The 23,084-nt window shown below is 39.4% G+C and overlaps 1 protein-coding gene across 4 annotated transcripts in view; it reads left to right on the forward strand.

The window, feature by feature from the left end:
- The window catches only part of DLC1 (DLC1 Rho GTPase activating protein), a 233,323-nt gene that overhangs the window by 12,552 nt on the left and 197,687 nt on the right, over window positions 1-23,084 (forward strand). For all 4 annotated transcript variants that reach the window (XM_068942801.1, XM_009665886.2, XM_068942799.1 and 1 more), the window contains one exon: window positions 5,112-6,279. In XM_068942801.1, coding sequence (XP_068798902.1) covers window positions 5,224-6,279 — 1,056 coding nt within the window. In that variant the 5' untranslated portion in view covers window positions 5,112-5,223. The remainder of the gene's footprint in view (window positions 1-5,111; window positions 6,280-23,084) is intronic.

A 23,084-nucleotide genomic window follows, 5' to 3' on the forward strand; every position in this document is an offset into this window, starting at 1 on the left:
TCTGTTGCTTACATATGCCTGCTATGTAAAAAATTTAATGAAGAGGTCTTTCATCTCTACGCGCGTTTGTTTATAAGGTAACACTTGGCCTTGTTCTTTTGCAGAAAAGGTTTGCCTCTCATTTAAAGCATTTGCAAAAGCTGAATTCCTCTGTCAGTGTAGTAGGGGCTGTGGTGCCTGGGCCGCTTTATCGGAAACTCTCCTCTCTTTTACGCTTAGTAAACGCTCTCATGTTTTTTGTGACTTTCTGCCTTCCAGAATCTCTTGATTCAGTGTAACGTGGCCACGCGTGGCGCAGTGAACTGCCAGCGTTGCTGAACGTGGCGGAGGGAGAGGGGACGTGGTGCCGGGGTCAGCGCCGCGGGGGGATGGCAGCGATGTTTTGTGCCGTGCTCTTGCCCCAGCCCTCCCGTCACATCGGCAACGCGGGGTGCGCTGCCAGGTCTCGCGGGGTGGCCGCTGCCGAGGGGCTCTGCGTTTCCCCCTCCGTGGAAAACCTCGACAGAGACGGGCTTCGGTTGTTCCCCTGTGTCCCCCAGCTCATAACAGGACGGTTTCCTTGTCCCTTTTAATACCCTCGAAGGGGAGCTAGATCTCAGGGCTGGCTGGTCACAGATTTAAAGATTTAGAATAAATTTCCTTCCTTCCCCTTTCCATTTCTACTCTAGCTGATCCGCTCTTCCCACTGCGGCTCGTGCAGCTCGTGCCGGGAGTTGCACCTGGCTTCCTGGACTTTGTTTAAAGATACTTTTTGTAGGGTGCCATGTTTTTTTGAGAAGGGGAGCAAGAGGAGGGAAAAAGTATTTCGAAAAACGTGCACCTCAGCCAAACCTGCATGGAATATTATGATTATGAGGAAGGCTGCTTCTCTCTCTGAATTTCAGAGGCTGCTAGGAACAATTTAAAAGTTTGAGCTGCTCGGAAGAAAACACAGGAATCGTTTATAAGGGAAAATATTGGAAAACCCAATTGTAGGATAGCCTACCAGTTCATCTTATACAGATCTTCACTCTATGCTTTATCTGCTGCAAAGTAACTATCTGTTCTGTGAGACTTTTATAGAACTTATAAAAAAAGCACAAAAGCTTATGCCTTTTTCATTTTGATTGTATTTTACAGTGAAAAGAGATGGGCATTAAATTAGTACAAATTCCAAAATCTATCTCAAATAACACCACAGTCCATAAATACTGCAAAACAACACCTTGCTGTGTAAACACTGCAGAACATCAAAAAGGATGCTTGAAGGGGATTCTGCTGCAATGTGATAACCTACTGTTCGTTTCCATTTTCTTTGGTCCAGAGTTGCCTACTGGGTCAATATTACAAATCTTCCTCAAACCACATGCAGAGTGAAGAAATTTTTCCCGGAATAGTCTTTTATCATTTTTATTTTGTTTCAAACTTTATTCTTCAGAAAGTTAGTAGTATCAAACTTAGTGCTACTGCAAAGTATAAGCAAAATATGTATCTGAATTATGGCAAAAGCTGAACTGACTGCATTGCATTGATAGATGCTTTGTCTAAAAGAAAAGGTCTTTTCACTGTGCACAGCATTTCAACAAAGAGAGACTTCAAGTTTCATAAATACTTTTATCAGAAAATCTATGCTTTTTACCCAAAGTTAGAAACACTTTGTAATTCTAGAATTTAATAAAATGACATTTTTAGTGCAAGATGTCAAAAGCCAAAAATAGTTCTGCTGAAAATGTTCAGTTCTTGCAAAATCCTTCAACAGAAGCAGACATTTAATGTATACGTAAAGAAAAAATTCTATCAAAATGAAAAAACAGCCCAGTCTCTTTTATTGGTTTCCCTATTGATGTTCTTTTTATCTTTCAGATCTTTTTGAAAACTGACAAACATTGACTCTTGTTAGAACAAGAAAATCTATATTCAGTCTTATTTGTCGGTCTCCAGATCTGGAGGGCCATGAAGTTGCTCAGTGACTGCAGATGAGTTCAGAACTAATTCTGGCTAAAGAAATTAAGCGAACCAAACTGTGAAGAGTTCATTCTCTTGTTTTAAAAATATGGAAAAATCTTACAGAAAGGTTTCTAGTTGTGGGATGGTAATGCACAGAAAGAGAGAAAGGGGATGGCTTCTTTGCTTGGTGAAGAGTACAAAGGGACTTGAGAGAGGCATTTCTCAGAGGACACAAGATGCTGCATGTCAAGAAAAAAGTAGGCAGCAATAGCAGAAGAGCAGCTGATTAGAGCGGTAAGCCTTTCTTCGGCGAAGTGGCTAACAGGGAGAGAAATAAGGTTATGAATCTCATCCAAAGGTAAAGGAAATAGGGTGTCCTGCATATGGAAGCAGAAAAGAGAGAAAAGTCGCTTCCTGGCCTATAACTATCAGGTAAATACAGAGAGAGCAGAATTTCTAAGCTGAAATACAGTAGAGAGGGCAGACTTTGCAGGAGGAGGAAGGAAAGAGGAAGAAAAGTAAGCTTCCACCAAACGAGGGGCTCCTCTGTGAGCCAAGGGAATGAGAGGATTTCATTGATTGGTAGCTGAAGCTGTCTGGCTAGCAGACATCTGTAGGGTAAACTTTTCATACCCAGTGCTAATGTAAGCTCATATTTTAAAGAACAATGAAAGTGCCCTTGTCATATATTTATTTGTCTTGCATTTCAAGCAAAGTATTTGATATTCTCCTGTTTAATCATTTTTTCTGCAGTCCATGAGGCAGCCAAAACTAGTGATAGCACAAGTAAAACAGAAGGGTTCCTAAAGTAAAATTTATTTGTTTTTCATCCCCCATGAAATATAACTCTCCACATCCAAAAATGAAAAACAGTAAGGGATCTGTTCTCCCCTCTCTGCACATATGTAACTCCATTTAACAGCAGCAAGATTAACACACACCCATTAACTCTTCGAATGCCTGCATATTGCAGATCATGAATCAACCTAAATTTTAGGTGGATAGATGTATGAATGTCATCTGGAAGTTGCGATTTTGTCCTTTATGCTTACTATTTCTGGTCTCTCGATTTTTGCCAAAAACTCCGCTGCATGACTGCAGGAACTTTTTTTTTTTTTTTGTTACTTAGATGCAGCTGCTGTTCTAATAGGGAAGAGAGAAGGAAGCTGCAAATGAGATGCACCCATGTGCAACTCCAAGCAGTACTAATGGAGGGCAGCAGAAGCCATTGAGCCCCTTTAAGTAAACCTGTCTGCTTTCAGAGATCAAAACAAAATGCAGTGGTGTTGTAAAACTAATCTAACTGCTTCTGAAGAGCTTAAGGGTCCCTTGGTGGAAGGTGCCACAAAAGTTAAAAGTATTATCATTATTTATTTGCACCCTGTGATAATTTTTGGATGATGCACTCTTAGAAATAGTAGGAGAATATTAATATGAAATGAAAGCAGAATAAGAATACAAATGCACTGCAGATTTATGCAGCCCTTGGACTCTGCATTTTAAAATTTAAGCTTGCTCTCGTATTCAACCAGGAAAGAAAAGAGAATCTTAAAGTTGAACCAACTTCTTACTACCAAACTTTGCCTCTGCAAGCAGGTTTTTTTTTTTTTTGGCCTGGCTCAGTGTGTTATTTTCCATTTTCCTCAGCCTCCCACACTCTAATGACTTGTGCATGGAATTCTCTTACCCTATGAATATATTTTCTTTTTAAGCAGAGTCTCCACAGAGGTGGAAAATGTGAATGTGAAATGAAGCTTGCCATCCTCAAAGAAGGTTAAAGATCTAGGAGTGTGTACAACTCTATTCTAAAAGTCACTTTGTCAAGACATAATTTACAGGGGCTCAGTTGCACAGACGTAATTCTGCATTTCTTTCACGACGAATACTTTTATACCTTCAGGCATGTGATTTGTCAGGGCAGCTTTGTGGCCTGGTGGGCAATCAGAATTTGCCTTAGTGGACTGAAATGACCCAGAACAAACTTAGTACTTAATCTTCTTTATTGCTGAAATCAATAAGCAGATCCATGGTAAGTGATGACAGTTCTTACGTAGGGAGTGAAAAGTAGAAGTGTCTGCTTCTTGAACCTCTAGTGTTTTACGGGCCAGAAGTTTTTTGTTATTTGACAAAGAATCTGTTGATACGGTATTATAACGTGTAAGTTAATATGATGTTTTTTATTTGTGCTCATTCATACGTGAAATGTAAAAAGATTACTGTATCTCACATGTTATTATCCACAAGGCCTGATAAAAGAGTCATTGAAAAATATGTACCTGTGTAAGTACCCTATGGAATTCAGTGGGGAGGGTGGGATACAACAGGCCCCAGAGAGCCCCGGTAAGCTGTGCACTTGTGGCTGACGGTACCGGCCTCCAGGGAACCATTTCAGATAGCCATCTCCTAAATAGGGGTTTCATCTCTTCCTTACATTAGTAGATCTGGGCTTCATCCCGAAAATTTTTCCCAAGGTTTTATTCAGGTTTTATAACGTATTTGAGGTAAGGAAATAGGCCAGAAGCTTAAATTAGTTTTCCTAGAGTCACGTTTTTACACCCAGAACAGTGAGTCCCCCAGAAGTTTCATGTAATAGTTGTTACTATAGCTTGTCCTAAGCAGAGTGAAACAGTAACAATAAAAATGAGAGCCACTGAATGGCCGAAAGGCTGGGCCAAAGCTAGTCATAAAGTAAGTGGTTTATTACTGAGTAACTCTCAAGTTCTGCTCTACTTCTTTGGGAAGTAGCCAAAATTCTGTACTCCACGGATATCTCTGTATGAAGAAGAAATGCGAAATAACTTTATGTGCAAAGAAATCATAAGACTTAGTACAATTTATATCCATGGAAATGGTTATCTTATGACAGACATAGTGAAGAGAGACTCATTGTCAAAATTTGGCTCTGGAGGTACTTGCCTGTCCATGTGCCTGTTTATAACATTTTTGTTTACTTGATACTGGAGAGTAATCAGAAAAAAAGTTACACTGAATTATGAGTGCTGTCAAGTTCTGTATGAAAAGTATTAAAAATTTAAACAAAACAGTCTTCTAAATTCCTGTCCTTCTGGTCCCACACTCTTATCTTGCTTTTACACTTTTGTTTAAACTGCTCCTTCCCTTTTTTCTTTAGCTGGAGTTGATTCAATAAGCCTGTCGTCTTTTTTTTTTTTTTTTTTTTCTTGCAGATGTTAAAATGATGAAACCGTCTGTCCCCGCGGAGCAGCGCAGAGCAGCTATGCCATCTCCTCTGGTCCTCTGTGCAACGCATGGTGCAGCCTGCTGCTGAACTAGTATGACATGTCTCTAGCAATCAGGAAGAAAAGCTGGGAAGAACATGTAACCCAGTGGATGGGATTGGCTTTGGAGTCTGTGGAGTATAATACAGCATGTCGTCACGGACTCGTAGCTGATAACTTGCAGACAAGTATGGAAAAAGATGAGGTTTTGAGTGTGGACCGGAAAGAAAAATGTGCTTCATTTCCAGATTGCTGTCAGAGTGGAGAGCTGATTGGTTTCCCTGCCAAGCAGCTTGGAAACATTTCAAAAGAGGTGGATGAAAATGATAACCATGAAGATGAGGAACATTTTCTGGAGGCCAGCACAGAAACTCTAGTCCATGTTTCTGATGATGATGATGATTATTCTGCACTCAACCTGGATAGTGTTAATTACCACATCACTACTGTTGGAAGGGAACAAAAAGGTGAGGAAAAGAGTTTAAAAGGAGCTGGCTCCTTAACAAAGATGATACCGATCATGGAAGGTAACAAGGAAACCAATGCATCTGGAATAATTGGAGATATTAATAAGGAACCTAGCTATGACCCCCTTCCTAAAGAAGAGATGGAAGAAGAAAACATTTGTGGCAATATTGGCCAAAGCCTGGAGCTTTGTAATTATGAAGGCTTAAATGAAGTAATAAATGTACAGGAAGAAAATCTTTCAAATTCTTCAAATGTGAAAGAAATTATTATGCCTGGGAAACAGCTGCTTCATACTGCTGTAATCGCACAGCAGCGTCGGAAATCTGATGCTTTTAAAGAAGGGCTTGGAAAACCTGAGTGTGATGTGGTACAGAGTGAGTTTTCTTCTGCACCGTGTACCAACAGTGATAGACAACCATGTTCAGCAGTGGAATCCAGCGACTGCCTTATGCAGTCTTCTCCTTGTGCTCACATCCTGTCAGTGGAAAATGGTCTGCAGGAAAGTGGTTTCACAGAACCTCAAGTGACCCCTGAGAACAAATGCCTTTCGAATGTCAGTTCAGCAGAAGATACTCAATGTTTACATTTAGGAAATCATTTGACTACACAAGAATATTCAGACAGTCAAGTGAAACTGCGCAAAAGGAAGGTAGGATGCATATAAATTGCAGAGATTGTTTCTAATTTTTTTCTCCCAGTATCTTACAAGGGTGATTTCATAGCTGACTAATTTATTGGAGGTAAAATGTATTTTCCAGCCTTGTGTCATTAACTTGTCAGATTTTTATTCAAACTGCTTGGGGAAAAATGTGGAGATACAGCTGAGTTTCAGGAGGTTTTTTTAAGCTCCAAAAATGGCTGAGCTGTGAATATGGAAGGTGCCTTGTATTCACTTTTGATACTGTTGTCTTTAGACTCTAATATTTCTTGCGTGTGTCATTCAAGGCCATATGAATAAGAATCTTCCATAAGTTTGCTGTAGTTTTTGTTTTTCTTCTGCTGTCAGGTATCATTAGCCATCTTAGGAAAGAGGTTGTGTTCAGAGGTTCAGAAACCTTGTTCAAAGAAGCGGACAGGGAAAAGGTGCAACAAAACTTCAAAAGGGAAAAAAGAAGTGGAAAAATATTGCCTTAGTTCTTTAAGTTTCTGCTCAGCCCTAGGAGCAGGTGTTCTTACAAAAAGAAGTATTGCTGAGTTTAAAATAATGCCTTATAATTTCAAAGCACCAAAAGAGTTTTACTGTCTATACAGAGTAAGGAAGAGAGGCAATCCAAAGCTTTAATGGACAGATCCTGCAGCAGCAAAAGGCCCATTGGTTTCACAGAAGGAGTTTGCTGGCTGAGGGATGACAGGATCCATCCCAAAGTCTGGCTTTCCCAGCTATGCTAATCTTGCTAATACCCAGTTTCTAATTGTTGCCTCTTCTCTCTGCCTTTTTTCATTTGACATCATCCATCTTCTTTTGTCTGTTTTTTATAAATCTGGTTTCTGTTCATCACGTTTGGTTCATCAGATGTAGTGCCTCAGTGGTTGTTTCGCTAAATCACAAGTTCTAAAGCACAGGCTCAAACGTCTAAAGCACTGTATGCCAACAGAGCATCGTGAGCTGCTGGCCCTTGCCCCCTTGCCTAAACCTTTGGTAGTATCAATGCTCAGTGAGATGTTGATATGGTCGGAAGCTATATATAACTTTTGCAGAAGGCTCTAGAAGCTCTCGAAGCCAGTCTTCGTTCAGATGTTCATACAATCATAGTTACTGCGGTAACTGTTCAGCTGATCTCACAGTAGGTCTGACTCTGAGTTACAACTGAGGAACTGGAATGATTTCATGACTAGCAGTAATCTGTTCCAAAAATACTAAACTTGCCCATCTGTAGATAATAATTGAAGTTTTTAAGTTCTTTTTTTAAAAAGAAGCAAGATCATTTCCAGAATTAATTGACTATTATGACTGTATTCTCAGTGGCTCTACTTTCAGTATTCAGTTTTCTTCTTTACTTAGCATAGTTAATAGCTAATACTGATGTGTACATTTGTTATTATTACCAAGACTTATTTTTAATGTACTTTTAAAGTCCTATCATTATTATTTGAAAATATAGATAACAGTTCTTTTTATTATGTATAGATATAAAAACTGTGCTGTGACTCTGCCCATGTTAGGTTTCAGTATAACTTGATATATTTTGGAATAGCTTTGATGCTGCAAGTTTCCTTGTACCACATTGTATCTGGTTTTGAGGTCATGTACTCGTGGTCTTTTAAATGCAAACTCATGAGAATTATATTTAAGAATATATTTGTGCTTTGTGTTTGGGCTATTAAATATTTAAAAAGACAGAATATAAAAACTCCAGGGAGATATAATAGTGTGAAAAACTAAGAAAAGAAGGAGAATAGAAAGGACGAAAGCAAGAAGTTGCTTCAGGGTAGGTTTAGAGTTACAGGGCTGCAGCAGCAACGGAGAAGCAGCGTATGCTACAAAGGGGGAAGGAGTCTGTAGATCTGAAGGAGGAGCTAGTGATGCTTTGGTCAAAGAACTCTTCACCAACAAGTGCATAGGGTTTGGCTAAAGGGAAAAGGTAGGATCTGCTGTTGCTTCTGGTATTATTTATCTCTTAAGTTTGCAGGACACTTCTGCCAACAATGTTCCTGCTTGCAGGATTTTATCACTTCTATCTAATCATACACTATTTTACAAAAGTCTGTCTCTGCTGGTAATAATCTGTAATGAAAAATGTGCCTATGTTTATAAACTTTCCCTGAAAGCCACTTTTGTAACTTTAACAAAGCATTAGAAAAACAACAGACTTGAAACTGAATCCATCCATAAAAGTCAAGTATTTGCTTTTTAGTGACAGGAAGACTTAAGGGATTGGGAATGGTATATAAAACCTTTTCTCTCAAGGTCAGCGGTTCAAACAGTGCAGTTACGGCCTAAAACACAGCACTGTCTGATTAATGCTCAGCACCTATTATAGTTTTGCATAAAGAAGCGCTCATAAAGGCACATGGAGATGAATCATTCAAGGTATTGAGGTAGCCAGGGCTTGAGGTGGCACACTAGTGTGATCATAGGAAGTCCTCGACTTTCAGGTACTTCAGTGATAGCTAAGATCTTATGACCTTCGGTTAGACATGATTCTGCTCCTGCTGGTACTGAATACTTCTGAAAAGCTGTTCCTCGTTAACATTTTTTAAAGTGTTTTTAATTGTGGCCACAGTGCATGACCTCCCCTCTTATCTTTACAACTGTCCCCCTCAAACCGGAGCTGAGGTGAGACAGCGGGGATCTGTTGTGCTTGCTCTGCTGACGAATGCAGGCTTTGGGGCTTAAGGGCTTAAAGTTTAGCATCTTTGACCAACACCACCTCCGTTTCACTAAACTGCTTTAGTCGTGATGGATGTCCTGACACTGAAGATGCTTTTTGCAAACAGGTTGAGCCATTACAGCATTCTTCGCTCCCTCAAGTCAGCAGGGTTCAAATGTCCGATCCCCTCTTTCAAGTCCTGCGTTCTCGGAAAGGCTTCCGCAGGTTAGGAGGTAGGAAGTGCCTGAAATTAATTGTGATAAATTAACAATGTTAGGTCAAAATGAAAGATCCCGCAATAATCAACCTTTCCTGGTTTTGTGTTGATTGAAAATCAATTCTTTTTATCCACAGAATAAAATTCATGGCTATTGATGGCATAAAATAGCAAAAACATAAACGAATAATTATGTGTGGTTACACCATCTGGTCCCTTATGAATGCTTTCCGGGGTTAAATAAATTTTAAAACAATGACTTCACTTGAGAATTGCACATTCTGATTTTCTAAAACTTGGAATCCTCTTTGGAACTAATGAGCAAGCTGTAATGCTTTTAACTTGGGGGATCCCAAAAGAGCTGACTGACTTGTATGTCCACATGTAAAATGCAGTGAAGGTTTTAGAGAACAGCATCATACAAAACCAGAGTAGTATTGGTTATTCTTTCTCAACGGAATACCAGCAAGAGACTATTTATTTATTACACACAGATTAGAAGACAAAAAAAAATGGCTATTACCTTGCAAAAGACCTTGTAATGTTTTACTTGTGCCCCTTTTCATGCTTGTTCCAGGCTGCTACATGCTTATCTCTGCAAGCTTGGGGATAGATAGCAAAATCCCCACAGGGGGCTGCTGAGCAGGTGCACAAACACACAAGAACTCTCACATGTTTATTAAACTTGTTTTTCAACGCAGGAAGGCTGCTTGATTCAACTTTATCTTAAGAGGGGTTGAGGCAAACAGTTATACAAGACAGACTCACCACCTGTCTCCTGAACACGATCACTGGACAGCCGGAGCGTCACAACTTGTAGCGCTCTCCAGTGCACTGCCTTTCACATGCAACGTTTGTGTTTAGTGTAGGTGGAAAACGGGACACCGAAAAATATTACTGAGTTGCAAAGCTCTGGTGCAAATGGAGTCCAAGGTAAAAGGTGTCCCAGGGTCAGGGTCTAAGTATCCTCTCTGGTAGAGAAGTCTGAAAAGGCACCTTGGACCTCTGACTGGACCCATTTCTGCTGCTAATTCTAGCTGTTTTCTTCACGCTTTGCTAGGTCTGTTGCTTCCATCTGGATTTGCCTTCTCTGAAAGCCAATAAAGTGAATCCAATCTTTTGTGCTCCTTACCTACTGAATAAAATCTGCAAGGCATGTTTAGTGTGCAGAGCAGGTATTCAGTTAGGCTCGTGAGATACTGAGGACATTTGTAGGCTGAGAGAAAGATTAAGTTTTATAATGAAAATTATTGTTGTGTTAGGTATCTCTGAATGGTATGAAAATCTGTCTTCTGTGAATAATTTGAATGCTACCTGTAAATAGGCAAAACTGCACAAAGTGTTTTAAGGAACTGTGTAAAGAAAGAATTATGTATGCAGATGAAATAATAGCGCTTACGAAGGGCTGTTTATCCAGGGAGATAAGTAGGATAGTCAACCTGCACAGCATTTTTGCCAGTATAGATTAAATTTAAATAACTATTAAATAAAATGATTAAAGCAAAAATTCTACCTCTAAAAGCAAGCTCTAGTCTTTGTCGGATTGGGAGAGTCTCATCCAGACAGACATAGGCCTTCTGCACTAACTTCCCTCCCTACCCCTACAAAAACACAGAGAAATTAGACATTAAATTTGTAGTGATTCTAGCTCAACAGGTTGGAGAACTTAGAAGCTGTGAATATGAAGGCTGTTAATTGTTTGAGTTATTTTTAAAGCATAGCTAAGAGCTCATTTACATGATGAATCAGTAAAGGAGTGGTAAAAAGTTATCATTGTGAACCTGGACTCTGAATAGTTTGAGTGAAAATAGATGAAAATTGAAACAAAAATGAAGCAGCAATAAGCTTCCCTTACAAAAGAAATTGTGACTTGATCCTTATAATTCATTGTTCTCTCCCCCAGAATCTTGCGTTTTAAACAGAGAGATTGTCCCATACAAAGGGGGGAACAACAACTAGAGAGCTAACTCTTGAGTGTTCATTTATCTCTCCAGTAGAATAATGCTTTATCACTTACTGATTTTAATAAAATGTGAAGCAACTTAAGACTGTGAAAATGAAAAAAGAAAGCTCATTTGTAACAGCAAAAAACTTTGTGCTCAATTCACAGGGCTAGGGTACTGTAATATCACTACATCTGAGGAAAGGAGGAAACGGAGTTTTGAAAGCTTTCTGCATACAAAAATGTAGAATCACAATCAGTCAGTTTATTAATAAGAAATTATCATCAATATTCAAAAAGAAAATTCAAGCCACAAATGAGCTTAGCAAGGTACTCCCAGGAAATAGAGAAAAAAATCTGTGAAAAGACAGAGATCTCTCACTAAATATACACAAATGTATAAGAAGTATTTTCTGATTTGAGCCAGAATAAATGAAGGAAACACTCCTCACATGTATTAGGGCTGCTGTGATGAAATATAATTTCATAGCTAAGTGTCAGAAGAAAGAGAATTGAATTGGCGTGCACACACATGCAAATGAACATTTACATGTTAGAATTTTCTCAGTTTGGGTATAGTGTGCGTTTGCCTACCTCTACACATAGAGTTAAACACAGTTTTCTCAAAATCTGTCATTCATTGCAATAATTTAATACTTTCCAACCTACCATATTTTATCTTCCAGATTGTGATGAAATATGAAAACATAAATCTGCTACTCTGAAAGCAGCTCTTTTCTCTGGCTTCCCAGGTCGATGTTCCTTTGCAGTGCTTAATGTTATTTTCATAAACCTCTGTAAGAAACGTGTTCCAGAGCTACTCCGTTAGCAGGGTAGGGCTATTGTCACAGTATTTTTGGACAATTCCGTAGCAAGAGCTTTGAAGTAAATCCTCCAAAAATAAGCTCTCTTGGACTTCTTAATCAAGTTCAAAATAGTTCAGATCAACTTTGGATCAGCATTTTGAACTTTTGGTTGTTTATCTAAATTAAGCGTGAATTCTGAAACTTTAGGGGTTCTCTTCTAATGTGAAGCTTCTGTTTTACTACAGTGGTAATTAATAAACTGTAATAATAATTATTATAAGTGTAGAGGTGATAAAGTACTGGCAACTTTACTGAACAGTGCAATGAAATAGAAGTCGATAAAATCATTGGTTTCAGGAAATGTAGTTGATGTATTGTGTCTGGTGATTTGAAATGTTTGTTATGTCAGCTGTATTCATTTCCAAAAAAAGGTACAGCCTGGAAAACTACTTCAGGAAGAGATTTGATTTCCATTTTCAAGTGAAACTTCAAATCGATCTGTCAAACTAATTTGGGTATATTTGATGAATTTGTCTCAGTTTCTCTCCACAGGTAGTCTCAGCTTGGATTTCAGGTTCATTAAAATGTTTTGTTTATGTGGCACTATTAAAGGAATGAAGTAAGCCAGCATGTTTCAGTGTACAAATTCCTCGTTGCTCTTTCATGAGACTTTTGCTTTTAATATTTACTGCTTGCATTTCTTTATGGTGGCCCGCTTAGAGGCTTTCCAGTTTCAAACAGTTATGTTATCTCTAAGTTGTTCATACGAGAATAAAGAATATAATTATCAGGGCTGTTTCCTAATGCTCACTGGTTTGTAACTATTTTAATCCAAATTTCTAGATTAAATGTTATATGCTTTGCAAACGATACTTAAGATAATGCCAGCATAAAAGCAGCAGGCAGTGTCAACAAGATGCAAATTAGTTTAAAAAAAGATAATCAGAAGGATGGCGGTAAATGAAAAAAGAAAGCCAGGTAGAAGGTTACCTGGGATGACTGAGTTCTTCATAGCAGTGCCTTGTCACTAAGGTTGTGGGTTCTGAAAGTGTTGGTTTTGCTTTTTCTGTACTGTTGCAGTAAAGCTTGTTTCATTATTTCATCAATTTAAAGTCAGAAAAAAAATAACATAGTAGAATTTGGGCCTTTCCATCCATATTTGCTACCTGGGTATTATGCTCGCCCCTGGGATGTGAAGGCTGACTCTGTTCCCCTATGCTACCTGACAAGGCTAAAACTATGCCTTTTATGACAAGTGAGAAAGATGGGTTCTTCTGGGAGCTTCATCATCCTGTAAATTGAGCCCTCAGGAAGCCTATGGAGCCTCGCCTTTTCACTTAGCTCTCCTAGTAAAGTACCTGCGAGGTAGTAGGATTGCCTCCAAAAAAATCATTCTGAAATGGTATACACGAGCTACCTATTTTGCTGAAATAGTTTTTGTACAAACTTTTCCCTGCTGTCTCTACTCTTTGCATCACATGATGCTTTTCAATTAAGCACTCAGCTGTTAGTGTCAGATTCTTATTTCAAAAGCAATGGGAACCTGTTGCGAACAATAGTGTCCTGCATTTTAGATCTATTTCTTATTTTATTGCAGTTAAAATACCAGAGACTCCGTTTCCAGACTTGTCACAAGCATTCCTTTCTGATGGCTTAATCTCCTTTTTCCTCAATTCTTTCTTCAGGGAATGGGGATAACTTAACGATGCTTTTTTTCTCATACCATTTTTCAGCTTGTAACATTCTTGGAGTGTGTTTTTGTGTACAAGTTAGTTCAGTAGAGCTCCAGTCTAAACCAATACTATATAAGTAATAAGGGCAGATGTGGGCTTGTTAATGATACTTGTAAGTACTTGTAAGTGTTGCACTTGTAACAATAACTTAGGTCAATGTAGGAAAAAAAATTATTTCACTGATACTTCTCCTCTATCGGAGAAAAGATAAAAATATGCATGGAAATAACAGGAACGTACAGGAATGCAATTTAAAATGGGAACATGAATTTTACTGTATCCTGATTTGGCCACAGAGAATTGAATTTGTGTTTTCCTGAGATTCAGTCTGCAAATGTGTGTCAGCTAGAGGAAGCTGATAGGTGTAAAAGTTAGTGTGTTCAGAGTCAGTTATCTTCAATTGGATAATCTTTGTAAAGTATGATGTATAAATGTATACATTTTGCACAGTTTATATTTCCCATTGAGAATTAGTATAGAAAAGAAAATCTTCTCACAGCTATTCTAGAGGAGCAATCCCGCAAGCAGGAAATGCTCTACTACAATCTCAGATTATAATAGCTATTAGAAATTCTGAAAACATGGACAGCAGTGAATGCTGTTTGGAGGGTCATAGGAGACAAGGGTTCGCTGCTTAAATCTTAGCTTTACAAAAACCATGAATGGATGTCAGTGGAGCTGTTGTGTTCTTAAAATATGTTGAAGTGCCAGGCTGAACTGGGGTGTTTTAATAATTTGTAGCCTCAGAGACGGCAGAAGCTAATAACTGTAGAAACACCTATTGCAGGATGCTTAAGAAAAAATTACTTTCAAATAATATTGTTCTTTCACTAGTATTTCGTCTACCATTGAGACCTGTACTTATGCCAGAATGCCACTATTTTCATGCACTGAGATGAATACTTTCATCTTGGTATCTAGGGAATGTTTTTTCTTAGTTTTGTGAAGGACAGTGGCAAATGCAAATGTTGGCAGTGTGCTTATCTGTTTTTAAAGATGGTTGTTCAAACAAGGGAGACTTTTTTTTCACTTATATAGAATTTGGATTTGCTTTTGTTCTGTACTGCTTCTCATCTTCATACCCTAAGGTCTTAGCAAAGCACATGGATCTGTTTTGCCTTGGCCCAAACTCCTGATGCTAACATGAACGTTACCACAAATTGATGAGATATCCTAAGCCGCAACAGCTTTTAGAAAGGCTAGTTGCTACCCACATGTCTTAGAGCTACAGTCTGTAGTCTTAGTACAGTGTGCAGCTACTACTGAGATCCAGAGTTGCTTCACCACAAAGAATTTGCTTGCATTTGCACATTGCTATTAAATGGTCATAATTTTAAAGGCATTAGGAAGAATCTGGCATGGGCTGCAAGAAAAGCAAAATGAATAGTATGATTTCTTTAAAAATAAACTGAAACGTTTTATTTGGTGTTGATGGTCATAAATATTTGTTTCTCTTCTCAGTGTTAAAAATTTATTTCCTAAATTTACCTAAATCTTTGTAATAAAGAAGATGTGGTAACAAAAAATATGAATCGACTAATAAAATAGTTGGATCTAAGATTTTTAGGTTATGCATATGTCTTATGGTAATTAGTAGAAAGTGGTCGTCATAAAGCACTTTGGTTAATGTAATTAGATGTCCCTAAGTTTTCCTTGTTGCTCTCACAAAAATATATACGCTAAATAATATCTCCATCTATCTGGAAGCTAAAGAATGCTTTCCCACAGACTTCCTTTGTGTTTGGACTGAAGTATGATGTATTTCAAACAATCTGAAAAATATTTCAAACAAGCTCAGAACAGAATGGGATGATTGCCAGGCCATTACAGTATAACCTTTATGCAAATTTTACTTTGACACATTTTTGTGACAGTGTTCAGCAATAAATCTTAGAGGCTGCCAGCGTTGTCTAGACTGCAAACCAAGAGACTGTTGCACATCAAGTTATGCATTAGTTGGATTTCAGCTACCTAAAATGGTCATGAAAGTATTTGTATTTGTACATGGTTCATGGTCACGCACTATCGCTTCACCAAAGTCATGTTAGGCATTTCCAGGAGTCAGTGCAGAGAGTTTTAGTTTCATGCTGTTAATACTCAGCAATTCGAATTTTGTCCTAGTTTGAAATAGCTGATAGGAAGAAAACTTAACATTTTTTTCTTTTTAAAATGAATCTTTAAAAAGTTCTAATTGGTAGATGCCTATTATCTGCTGTTTGAAGTCTATAAATTGCCAGCCTTAGATCACGTTGAATAGAGCAAGGACTAACCTGCTACAATGACACCTGTATTGTCATTAAATCCACATTTTGAGGGAAATGAAGTCTTGAAGGAAAATGAATGGGCATAGTATGCAAAGCCAAATTTAACACTCCACCAAATGTAAAATAGAATTAAAGCACTTGGGTAAAGCCTTTTGGATTACACGGCCACTGTCTACAACACATTTTCCTTTTTCGTTGTTTTTGTTTGTTTGTTTTTGAGGGCATTTTTTAAAGGGATTTTGCTCTCTAGAACTGTCCATCTGCCCCTTTCACAGGCATTACGTTCAATTTGAATTAACAGCCAAATGGAAATAGAGAGATTGGAGAGGCATACAAAGCTACAACTTGCATTAAAAAAATAAATGAATAAAAAGTAACCTGGAAGGTCAGTATGAGAGTACCCCTAAGGTCCCCTCTATGCTAGAAGGTCCTCTGGAGCCCGGGCCAGGACAGAAGCGCTTGTTTGGCCCGAGCCTCTGCTGCAGACGTGACCCACGCTGAAAGCAAAGGCTTTTCTGCTAGCGCTGAGAGCTGTCGGGGGCTGACGCGCGGGAGAGCCGTGCTGCCCGGTGCAGCACGTGAGCGGCGTGAGCCGCTGCTCGGCGGTGAGCGGCAGGTGACAGGTCCTGAGGCTGCGCAGCAGCGGCAGCACCTTTGCTGGTGCTCTCAAGGAGTACTCGGCCGCAAGAGCAATGTAGCGGGTAAAGGCAGGGTATCGCTTTTATCCAGCGTATTCCCACGGGCTAGTGGCAAACAGGCAAGGAAGGAGCCCCCCTGGGCCGAGCTGCAGCAGGGTGGGAGCCAGCTGCTGAACTGTTTGCCGCAGATTTTGTTATGCTTCTTGTTTCCCTCCGCGGTAGCACGTGTGATGGAAAGCTACGTAGAAATACGTTGCTCGTGCTTGTGTCCTTCTGGCGCTCGCTCGCTTGACAGCAACGTAGGAGGTTTGCACAGACAAGGGGGTCTGTGCCACAGATAGGGCATATTGAATATTGCTTTACAGAGTGCAACAATACTATTTCTGCTGCCAAAACCTAGTCCAGGCTCCAGAGGATGTGGCCTAAAATGGTTATGAATTCAAATTTAGATGTATATTCTTCCTCTTACGGAAAAAAACTAGGTGGCAGTACTGCTTCTTTCTATATGTATATGTGTGCATGCGTGCATGCATGCATACACTGGGGTAAACGTATGGCAAATGTAAACCAGGTCCTTTGCTGTCCTCTGTGATAGCTGACGTCTAATGCTTTTACAGCAATGGAATACACAGAATTTGACTTATGCAGACTGCGCTGATGGAAAATTGGCTCTTTTTAACATGAGGATGTCCTTCAATGGTGTGCCATATTACCGCAATAACTTTCTTCAGTTTCACATTATTTTTGCAGCTTCACCTTACATAAGAGTTAGAATAACAAATGCATTGTATAAAATATTTATGTAAAATGGAAGCTTGTTTGTCCTTTCCAAACATTTTTGCACACAGCAAATTCAATTAAACAAAGGTTTCTCTCTAGGATATCCTGAGGGTACCTTATTCAGGTAGTTTTGTTTAAGCATAATAAAGTAATTGGTCTAATATAACAATGCAAACGAAGAAAAGGTTTTTTAGGAGCTAATTCTGTTCTTCTACTGTATATGCTTTAATCTTTTGGGTGACATCACCATCATCCTTAAAAAGATGGTTTGCGTGCACTACTAGTCGCTAGCTGTTTAACATGAAGGCATGACAGGTATGAAAACGTTCAGCAGTGCTAAAGCTCATGACTTGTGTGGCACAATTTTAGCATCAACATTTTTTAAAAACTAACATTTTTTCACTATATTAACAGATGAAACTGAAAATGAAAAAGCATGGCCACAAGCAAAAATTTGGGTATCTCATCTAAGCTACTTTACTACAATTATTATTCGGATATTTGGAAATAGTACATTTTTTTCTGAGAAATGCTAATATGACACAGATTTAGCACTAACTGCTGAATGTGTACATCGCACCTCACCATTTCCATAGAATTTAATCCAGCACTGCGAACTCACCTGTTTGCAAATTCCTCTACCAATTAATTGCAAGATTATGTGATAGGACACGAGCAAGATCCTCTTTAGGCTTTACATTTATACTGGTGATAAAATAGCAAGAGAGTGGTTGCAGGATGAGAGAAGAAATAGGAGAAAAAGGACAGAGATACAGAGAGACTGTCATATAGGTAGGAGAAAACTGGAAAATAAGTAGGGGAAGATTAATTGATGTTCCTTTCAAAGTGACCATTCAATTCCTAATTTCACAAAGCTTTCTTGGCTCACGTAAATGACTTCTGATCAGTTTGTCTGTTATAGTGTCAAAGACTATTTTGGGAGAAATTCCTCCATATCTATACCTTGATTAATATTCTCGTGGATACGTATTCTGTAGGACTTGTAATTTAGTGCATTTCATAAACATTTCATTAAGCTTTTAGAAAAATGTATGGTAATTCTTCCTGCACGTTCTTTCGCAATATGTGCTTTAAGTCGATCGATGGCATTTTTGCGGACTGAAGCCTATGCACGGTTGTCGTTCCCCACAGAGTGTGGGGAAACCGACTTGAATCAGAAGCAGTACATTCGTGCCTGAATTCTGCTCTCTTGGGTGGTACCAGGAGCCTCAGAGTAGACTGTCAATCACTTTTTTTCCAGCTCATCCATGTTCTCAGTGAGACAGAAAAATATTTCTTCTTCATCTTATCAGTACTCTCCTAGACAGCGTGCTAAGATCACTAATCCTTCCCCCTCACTCGTAGCTTTTCAGAAGTATTTTGGTTGCTTTCGCCTTCATTTCATATATTAAGCTCAGTGTGGCAGTATTCAACTTTTTAGCTCTTTGGAGCTTGTCTCTCCTCATGCATATGTAAAGGAAAGATTACTGTCAGTGACATGAGAACATTATCTTGTTTTTCTCCTTGTAAGCGTCATAGTTACACAGGGTTTGGTTCTAAGCTGAAAGAAGCAGCCAAGCAGAGCCATGTGAATACATTAGGCAGGGGAGTAGAAAGTTGTTGGAAAACCGGGTGGGTGACTCCCGTGGCTCTTCGCTGCTTTGGAACGAAGGGCAGAGCTGTCCCAAACACCCCCCAGAGCAACGTTTCTGGTGAGAACAGTTCCTAGTCCCCTTGCCCAGCCCTCATCCCTACTGTTGTACAACGACGTTTCTGCTCAGATCCATTTGTGAGACTGTCAGACAAATACCGAACTACTTTGCGTCGGTTTTGCAACTTCAGCAGCAGTTATAGTCTGCAGCCGCTTGGTCCCTAATTCTGGACTTCCTCTCCCAGCCCCTTCCATTACGCTTAGTAACCAAACTCGCATCTGAGGAAACGGTTCGTGGAGGATGAGCCCTCGGTGTCAACAGCGTTGCCTCATGAAGCGCAACAACAACGGGTTGAATGTCAGCACAGTTAGTCACTGGTCATTGTTTTAGGGTTTAAATACAATTTTCTTATTTTCTAACCGCTATGATCAGACAAAATGTTTACTGGGAGTAAAGTAGAATTATGGAGCTTTGATCTTTGCTTTAAAACTTCTTTTAAAGTGTAAAGAAAACTCATCTATGCTGAGAATGACATTAGAGGCTATTTTTGGAGTAAGACCAGGATTCTGAAGGTGAAAGGACACTTCTCCAGTTCTCTCAACAAGTCCCTGGGAAAGTTAAAAATAAGTCTTGCTGGAAAAAAAAATTGGCAGTTGTTATTTGAGAAAATTTCTTTATTCCAGGAACTGCCTCATGTAGCAGAAATTTATTTACCATCTGTGTAGACTTGAAAAATTTTCCATCTTACCAGATACACAACTGAAATAGAAACAGATTTTCCATCCCTATGCTTTCCACTGGCCTCTGCTTTAAAAGTGCGCTGTTTTAAAAACTGAAGAAATTTTTGTGTTCTCCGAAGTGGGATAGCTCAATTATAGCCCATCTGTCAAACTCTGAAGCTCTGGTCATGACCTATAATGATGTCACCTTCCTGTTGCTAAAGCGTGGCGCTTGGGGAGGGAAGGGAGGAGTTCACAGGCCCATTAGCTGGAAACGTATGCTTATTTAATTATTGTTACTGTATTTACTGCTAATGAAAAAACAGTTGTTGGAGAGATTAATTTGTTTTTCTTTAAATGCAAATATACTTCCTTGCTTTCATAGTTCTGCAACTGTTCCGGGGGGGAAGGGAGGGTAGAAAAAAAGTACTGAATCTAGAGGTAACTGGTTCTTTAAAATGCAAAGCAACCTGGCTTATATATAGCTCTGCATGTGGCTGCTGACTACTCCCCTGTATATGCAAACCAGAAACCAACACGAGCAGCTCCTGAGAGACAGAAAGGGAAAAGAGTTGAGGAACAGATGTCAGGGTGCACAGACTTCACCTTGACTGTGATTCCTGGGGTGCGTTCTGTCATTTATTCTGTGGGTATATTTTACTTCCATGCACACTCAGGATCCTCAGGATCCCTAGGGGCTGTTCCTTATTTGAGGCTCAGATGTCTTTTGATCCCATCTACCGAAGTGATATTCATGTGGAGGACAAGCGTGGTCAAAACATAGGTGTCAAAAGCCTCCTGTTTGAAATCCACCGTTCTGATTTGCTTAAGGAATAAACTCTTTGCTTAAAGAATAAGCTAACAGAGAATAAACTAAAAGTCATTCTTATTATTTCTTTTTTTTTTCTGACCTATCTATTTTTACCTGCTTCCGAGTTCCTTACGTTTGGCTGAAGAGGCTTATTTTATATTGGGCCTGCGCATAGGCTTTTGCTTTCATAGTTCTGAGTCTTTGAACTAGTAAAATCTTATGAGATGTGACATTGGTTTAACTAGAAGTATTACTAAACCCTTTTGTCCGCTAGTTTGGCTCTGTATTTTAAACTGCATTCTGCTCTTGGACTTTTCTATGACCCATTTGATTGCACGTAGTAAGGCAAGCTATGTTTTACGTGAGAGAATTCCTTAGAGAATTGTGGAAATAGGCATGTCTGATTTGTAAACCATTCTATATGATTTCCTGTTGCTGCTAAATCGTATGCAATCCCAAAAGGAGGAAATTAGAATTTATATTCTCAGTTTGCAACTACATATGTTACTCAACAACCAAAATTTTTACATTTGAGGTGCAGTTCTCAAAGAAGCAAAAGGTTTTCCCGATTGGTTTTGGTTAGATTTGTGCTAGTGGGTTAAGGCACGTATATGCTGTAGTGGTTTGGACCAGGAGTGTGCTTTTGAAGTGAGTTTGCTGATTGATGTGGTACAAAGCATGGGCATGGTAAGTGGCCTTGTGGAGCAGTTTCAAAGCATGCAAACTGGATCCCTTCTGACGGGACACTTTGGTATCTTCCTTTAGCTGCATGGCTATTTTGACAGATGGCAGTGTAACAATTTGTAAAGAAAAACTGTACTTTAGGATTATCATTAACCAGGAAAAATTCTTCAGCTATTAGGAAGACAGAAATGATGCAAAAGGGTAGTAGATTCATATCTTCACAGTGCAAACAGCATGGATTGAAAGAGGGAAATACAAAAGCTCTGCTGCCTCCTCAGTGCTGGTCACATTAATGCACGCTCCCATCGCTTGCAACGTGATGCTGTTGCAGGGCTGTCCAGCTCTTTCCTCCATCCCTGACCAAACTAGCCGCAGGATACGTAACTGCTCCGACTGGGCAAAGTTCTGAGGACAGATTTTTAAAGCAGTCAGTAAATTACAGTTTAGGGGCATTTGGAAAATATTCCCCGGTAGAAAAATACGGTTTCATGACTCTAGGGTAAAATTTAGCCCCTAAACAAACTTGGCAGGCTCTTGAGATTTTTCGACTACGCTTCTTACTGCAGCTGTGTGAAATGTATCCAATCCAGTGTAAAAGTTGTGAAAGATATTTTTCCCCCCATACTCGTGCTTTCTAGTTCTCTCACTAATTCCCAGTAGTGCTGTGGTAATCTGTTTTTCTGTTGGCCAGCTGCTCAGCTCTCCACGAACGCATACCCCTGCCTGATGTGCGCTTCCCCGCGCTCTGCCAGGCAGTTTTCTGTTCCGCTTCAACATAAAACTTTTTTGAAAACAAAGCTGTGTAGCACTGGGCAATCCAGACAGGGAACGCAGCGCAGGTATAATCAGCCTGCATTTAAGTTGTGAATGAGGAAGTAAATATTAGCTGTTATAAGCAGGAAATTGGTCTTAGCATGTGTCTGAAATAGAAATAGAGGCCATGTCTTGCATGCTAAGGATATTTTTCTCTGACCTAATTAGCTTTCTTTTGCTTAGGAGACAGGCATCTATTTGGTCATCTAATGCAATGCTGTAGGCCCCTGATGATAGGGCCCTGTAGTAAGGTAATTAATATCCCCCAGCATTGTCCTTACCATTAGCTCCAGTCTTTGGTAAGGACAGAGTCGTCTGCTGCAAAGGTGAAGTTTGTCTATCAAAGGAAAATAGAAAGGCTGCTAAGAAGACTAGAACAGAAATAATTGATTTGTGCACTGATGCTGTTGGAACACATTGTTCACCAGACGCGGTGCCGGGGAAAATTGGGGTTGTGGGATTATTAATCACCAAGTGTTAAGAGGGCTGAAATAGTTTTATCCATGGTATTACCTAGGATCTTCAAGAAAAAAGATGAATTCAACAGCTAGAAATTCCTGCTTTCTCCTGGTCATCCCAAGGCAGGATTTTTTTTTAATATCAAAAATGAAAAGTTTATTTTAAGACTCTCTCTCTGTTTATTGCAAAGCCTAACATTTGATTCAGTGGTATAATATGCTTGTATTCAATTTGAGATTTAATTCTGTATAGATGGGGAAAAACCTCTCAGTTGTGCGTGGAATTGTATAATAGTGGCTATAGTTTATAGGAGGTACTTTGGATTTAGGCCATTTATCTAATTTGGATGCTCTTTCATTTAACACCAGTTGAGATTTACACCCAGCAATACCAGCAAATGTGAACTGGGTCTTCACCCAGTAATGAGCGAGGAAGCTCCGTGTCTGGAGGAATCCGTGGCATCTGCTTCGTGACACCGGCGGTCGTTCTGTGTCGGACTGGTTCCCATTAGTCCATGACAAATAGTGAGACATGTCTTCTCTACCATGACCAAAGCAGAAAATCTTCTACCTTTTCCTAAAGCCCCCATGTTGTATGCTTATGTGTCCTATGGCAGTGGTTTTGA

This window comes from Struthio camelus, chromosome 4 (genome assembly GCF_040807025.1).
Source record: "Struthio camelus isolate bStrCam1 chromosome 4, bStrCam1.hap1, whole genome shotgun sequence".
NCBI lineage: Eukaryota > Metazoa > Chordata > Aves > Struthioniformes > Struthionidae > Struthio > Struthio camelus.